Raw genomic sequence first — 6,000 nt, forward strand, 5'->3', positions numbered from 1 at the left:
GTGCATATCCTTCACTATCTCTTGGAGTTTTTGCTCAAATTCACGTTCACTGATTTGGTGGTGCTATCAAACCATCTCATCCTCTGCTGCCCCCTTCTCCTTTTGCCTTCAATCTCTCCCAAGCATCAGGGTCTTTTCCAATGAGTCAGCTCTTCACATCAAGACCCAGATGGTGGGAAAGATAGAAGGCAGAAGGAGAAGAGGGCAACAGAGGATGAGATGGTTGGATGGCATCGTCAGTTCAATGGACATGAATTGGGCAAACTCCAGAAAACAGTGAGGGACAGGCAGGCCTGGCATGCTGCAGTCCATAGAGTTGCACACGACTCTATAGACATGAAGAGTTGGATACAACTTGGCAGGTGAACAACAAAAACACTCTGCATATAAGTTAAATAAGCAGGGCGACAATATACAACCTTGTCGTACTCCTTTCCCAATTTTGAAGCAGTCAGTTGTTCCATGTAAGGTTCTAACTGTTACTTTTAGACCCACATACAGGTTTCTCAGGAGACAGGTAAGGTGGTATTAAAGAGAGATTTTAGCAAGTCTCTCTGACTGCAAAGACTTAGAGAGGCAGCTTTAAAAGTGCCCTGTGTGTGAGTGCTGGAAGCAAATGACCTGGGTTCAAATCCTGACTCAGCCCTGTAGTGGCTTCTTGCTAGACAAGTTACTTCTCAGAGTCTTGGTTTCTTCATGTAACTAATGGGGACCTACCTCGTAGGGTTGTGTAGAGAGTTAAATGAAAGGAAGATTCATGTAAAGCACTGAGAACAGAGCCTGAAATCTGTGGCAAATGTCACTACTAATATCGTTGCTGTTGCCGTGATTACTTTGCCCACTCCACAGTCTCTCTTCACAGGTTAGTAGTCAGCAGAAAAGAAGGGCTCAGAGACAGACAGACAACAAGGCCCTTCTGGTGTTTACTTTCCCTAAAGTTCCCAGAGAAGGCCCTCTTGTCTACGATGTGATCTGTGATCTGATTCTTGCCCTGGGAAGCCCATCTCTATGGTCTTTTTGGATTTTAATGTTCTGCCGACTTGACCATTTTCTGTCTGGGTTGTATGTGTTACAGGTATGAGACGTCTCTGTTGGATTTGGTTCAATCTCTGAGTCCAAAGACTGCTTCCAAACCCCGGCCCCATCGCTCCAGAGAAGCTGGGTCATGGAATCACAGTACTTGCCGACTCAGTCCTCTGAAATCAACCTGGAACAAGACCAGGGCCGGCAGCACCCCTGAAGACCTGGAGGAGAATCAGATTCTGGAAGATATCTTTTTCATTTGACACTGAAGCACGTGCTGCAAAGTTTCCATCAGAAATGAGTGGGTGTCTCTGTGTACTGATCTAGGATTTTAAATTATTTAACTGTAATTGTGTCTCTCCTTTCACAAGCACCTATATCACTAGCATCCTGTTATGTATCGAATTTAGAAATTATTCTAACAACCCAGGGTGTTTCTGATCAGGCCAGTCAGTAGGTAACACATTAAGGGTGGATGAGGGTGGAGGGCAGTAGCCTTTCTGTGCTAAGCAGAGATTAGAAAATTAACAAAGAACACTTACTGCATGGCAGAAGCCATTGTTTACTCAGACTCATTCAAGAGTGTTTCCTTTTCAATATTTTGCTGGAAAAGTTTGGCTCTGTTTTGTACACAAGGAAAACCTTTCCACTGAAAGATGCCTCTGGTTTCAACATAGCCCCTGTGTAACACAAGCAGTTTCAGAAACATAGACCGTTTTACCTCTCCACCCTGTTTTCTTACCACCTACCTCTTTGCAATGCAGTCAGTTACTTCTGAAGTTGGAGTTGGTGCCCTTCCCATCACAAGCAACACTGAGGGCCAGTCATGAGTCAGCCTCTGTAGTCATCAGCCTGGTAGCTGCCCACCCCATACCCCTAAGTGCTTAATGAGCTGGAAATCCACCCCCCACACCCCAGCCGTTGGAAACAAGAGAGTACTGGCCCAGCAGAGGCACTGGCCAAAATGCTTGTCCTCCCATCTGCCATTTCCTTGGGTAAATTAGAGCAGTCTCTCAGTATCTTTCCTTGAGCCAAGTGTCTGTCTTATTCACCCTCATGATCTCCCATCAGTGGCTGCAGGCTGATAGGCTTCCTGGCCTCCTCTCTTTCCCCATGAAGAGCCAGAGTCCCAGTCAACCAGGCCTTGCATGTGCTCTGCTCAAAGCCACTGTCTCATGGCCCCACAGAACCACCTCCACTTGCCAGATAATGTTCCCCCCTGCTCTCCCACTGGGCCCCCCAGAGAAAGCCTGTGGAAGAAGTACACCCGAAACCTCGATTCTCGGCTCTCCTGTTTGGCAGAGCTCTTGAGCTGGGTTGCTCCGCTTACAGAGGGCTCTTAGTGGGCTCTAGCAGCATCCCAAGCTGATGGGCAGTATGATGAGCCTGGTAGAGCCAGTGGATTTAAAACTGTCTAGTCCTTGGAAGCAGGGGGGAGATGTGTATTATTCAGTGACTCTATTTGGTGTAGGGGGTGTTGCTTTTTTCACTCTCCCTTTCACCAACCCCAGACATGAACTGAGACTAAGATTTTCAGTTGTTATTAGTAGCCAAGGTCAGAACATGCAGGGCAGCCTGCAATTAGTGAGATATGTGGCTTCCCTGAAGTCTTTATCAAAACTAGATTATTTCAGCCTACAGAAGCCTTCCAGAGCAGCCTCCGTGTCTGGATAAATCCAGATCTCATTGTCTTTTCAGACTGGGCCCTGTCACCTCTGCCCAGCCTTCCTTCACTTGCATCTTTTTGTCCTTTGGAGGAAGGAATGTAGCCTGCCAATACCATATTCTCAATCTGAGGGAAATATCAGGTAAGGACAAACTAGCTGTAGTCATTCAGTTGAAAATTATTGCAGATTATAGTCTTCTCTGAAAGTTCACCCCTGTGAAAGTAATTGAATCAGTGCCATCCCATTCCAAAAGCCTTTGGAAAAGAGCTTTCTTTGGTGTGGCAAAAAAAAAAAAAAGGCGGGGGGCGGGGGTGGTGAAACAAGCTGAGAGCCCTTGGCCACTTTCTCAGTTAAAGTTAGTTCCTGAACTATCTTTCTGTTGCTCCGTGTGTCGTGGCCACCTTAAGTGTACCCAGATCCTTCAAATCACCCACAAGCACACTTTCCCCTCCTGGACACCTGTGTCCTCACTGCTGTCTGGAGTGAGAGGATGCCAGAAAGACCATGAAAAGGCCTGTGATGTCTTCAAGAACCTTGTTTGCCTTTACAAGAATCATAAGTAGGCTCTAAACTAAAGGCTTTTGGGGGTCACATGCCACAAAATGGAGTTTAACTGCTTGCTTACCTCTCCTGAATGAACAATCTGGAACAGCAAAGCTGGATTTTCAGCAGAGCATCAGTCAGCCTGTTCTTCATGTGCCGCAGCCCCCACCAGTTGCCCTTCTCGATCCTGCAGGCGTTTCCTCGGCGTCAGGGCAGCAGGATGTGAATCTGTGTCTGGCCTAATGTCTTCAGTATGAATTGAACAGCATATGTTAACATTTCAACCTGTGTCTCACTTTGAGATCTATATATACACGTATGAAAAGGTTGTTGTAGAGCCTCGAGGCTTTTGTGAAGCCCAGAGGCTCAACCTAATTGCAGACTAAGCTACCTAGGGAGAGGGTCTGGCACACAGGGATCTGCCTTTCCTCTCAGTAAGCGCTCCTGACAGTGACTGGGATGCACTTACCCAGCCTCCAGCCACTTCACCAAAGCAAGGCTGGACACGTGCAGGGGATGCTGCTGCTGGTGTTGCCACTCCCCCACCCTGCTTCCCACAGTTCTAGGAGAGAAACGCCAATCAATGTTGGCAAAATGGGGAAGGACGAATGCCGACTGATGCTCCTTAAGTAGGGCCCAAGGTGCGTGATCTCAAAAGCCAAGTCTGCCAAGGGAAAGGTTTTCCTGGCGGTCACCCTTCCTGGAGGCACGCTTGTGTTCACAAACCTGACCTCTGTGGTGGGGGCTTGTCTAGAACGTCCCAAATGTCATGGGAGGGAGAGCCTCCCTCCTCCTCCAGGGGCACTCCTTTCACTTGACTCTGCTCTCATACAAGAGATTTCCTGGTCTCAAACTCCAAGGAGGGGCCAGGCCTAAGGAGCAGAGCCAGAGGAAGTCTGCCATCATTAGGGTGGGGGTTCTGACAGACTCCCCCCGACTCACCTTCTATCCCCACCCCAGGGTATGTTATTTTTAATGTGGGCCAATGTTTATATATATATATACACACACACATATGAGGTTTTATGGTAATAAATTCTCTGTATGGTTATTCTCCCCATGTGGTTTTGATACTGAATTGCTCCTTGAACATCCCTCATCAGATAAGTAGAGTTTAGCTTGAAAACAAAAGCAGAGCCTCGGGTTATCATTTCACTTAGTATTTGTTAAAGCAACAGGAGCTTATGGTCAACTGAAAGAAACCCACATCTTGTAGGTTTCCTGGCTGACTCCAGCTCATGCCCATCACATAAACACTAGGCTATGTGGTCACTAGAATGGAGGATTCAGTCTCTGTGTACTGCTGAGAAACTGCTCAGTAAAGAACTGTCTTGGCACTTGGAAACAGGAAAAATAGTCCTGGAGGAGAAAATGGCAACCCACTGCAGTAGTCTTGCATGGACAACCTCATGGACAGAAGAGCCTGGTGGGCTGCAGTCCATGGAGTCACAAAGAGTCAGACACGACTCAGCAACTAAACAGCATACAGTTCGCTTTAGGTGCTGGGAAAACATTGGCGAGGGCTTGCATGCCTGAAGTGCTGAGTTTTGAGATCACATCTGTGGATTCAACTAAGACAGCTAAAGGCCCTGTCCTGTCCTGGCTTCCCTAGCCAGCTTGGCACCTCCCTCTGAACCAGGGGCCTTTGCAGCTGCTCCTCAGAAACAGAAGTGATGAGAGCAAAGTCATCACTCAAATGGCTCCCAAGCTGAAAATGAACTAAGTAGTGTTTGACCCAATTGAAGTAAGATTACTCTTGAGTCTAGGAATAAGGCCTGATCCTCAGAGGAAGAATAAACTGGTAGCCAGAGAGCCCGCTTCATAAGTTGGTAACCAGCCACACGGTTCCTTCAAGTTTCTCAGATTTGCTATTCAAGGTGGGTTGTTCCTGAGCCCCTAGAGTTCCATTGTTCCATTCAGAACTGGAACCTTTTACCCTCTCAGGCTTCAGCCTCATAGCTCACTCATATCCAGCTCCACCACATGCATGCTCAGAATTGAAGAAGCACCTGGAAAATGTGCCTGGGTCCTTTTCTGCTCTCCTCACCACAATTCCATCACCTTCCAGAGTCACAGAAGTCTGTAGCTAGATTGAACCCTAGAGCCCATAAAATCCATCACTTTGATTTTACAGATGAAGAAAGTTCATAGAAAAGCGAGCTCTCATATCCTGCCAGTGGTAGGTCTGGCCACCAAGCAGGCACACCCCCCCACCCCCCACCCCACCCCCCCCGCACTGCAGGACATCACTACTTTGATGTATGTTCCAAGATGAACATTTTTAAGAATCTCAACTAGGATTGAACATTCCACCACCATCTCTTGTAAGTTGAGCTTTTGTAGACTGCTTGGGCCAAAGCAGGCAGAAATATAGCACGTCCTTTCTCCAGGGGATTTAGGTTGGTAACCCTCAAGGAGTGAATGCCACCGTCTAGAACTTCTTTCTGTTCATGGAAGTGGAAGCCATGGGAAGATTAAAGAAAATCCCTGGGAAAAAGCTAAATCTCTCCAGGTGGCATAATGGACATCACTGTCTTCTGTAAATAATAAAGGCTATTACAGCCCTAGTTAGGACTTCTTCTAAAAAGACAGTTGGCAAAACGAGAGTGAGGTCCACCTTCAACTGGCTGGGGGAGGTGGTAGATGTAAAACCAGTAGGAATGACCTATATCATACATTGTCAGTAGGGCAGCCAACTACTTTGGCCATGACCTACCAAAACCCAAGCTTGTCTTCATTGTGGTCTTGGTCAGTTGAGTGGCTCCCC

At 47.3% G+C, this 6,000-nt stretch overlaps 1 protein-coding gene across 7 annotated transcripts in view; it reads left to right on the forward strand.

Moving 5' to 3' along the window:
• KIAA1328 (KIAA1328 ortholog) overlaps positions 1–4,289 on the forward strand; it is a 479,088-nt gene extending 474,799 nt beyond the window's left edge. For all 7 annotated transcript variants that reach the window (XM_044934675.2, XM_045164051.1, XM_025273267.3 and 4 more), the window contains one exon: positions 1,076–4,289. In XM_044934675.2, coding sequence (XP_044790610.2) covers positions 1,076–1,286 — 211 coding nt within the window. In that variant the 3' untranslated portion in view covers positions 1,287–4,289. The remainder of the gene's footprint in view (positions 1–1,075) is intronic.
• Positions 4,290–6,000: the final 1,711 nt, after the last annotated feature.

This window comes from Bubalus bubalis, chromosome 22, assembly GCF_019923935.1.
Source record: "Bubalus bubalis isolate 160015118507 breed Murrah chromosome 22, NDDB_SH_1, whole genome shotgun sequence".
In the NCBI taxonomy this organism is placed as follows: domain Eukaryota; kingdom Metazoa; phylum Chordata; class Mammalia; order Artiodactyla; family Bovidae; genus Bubalus; species Bubalus bubalis.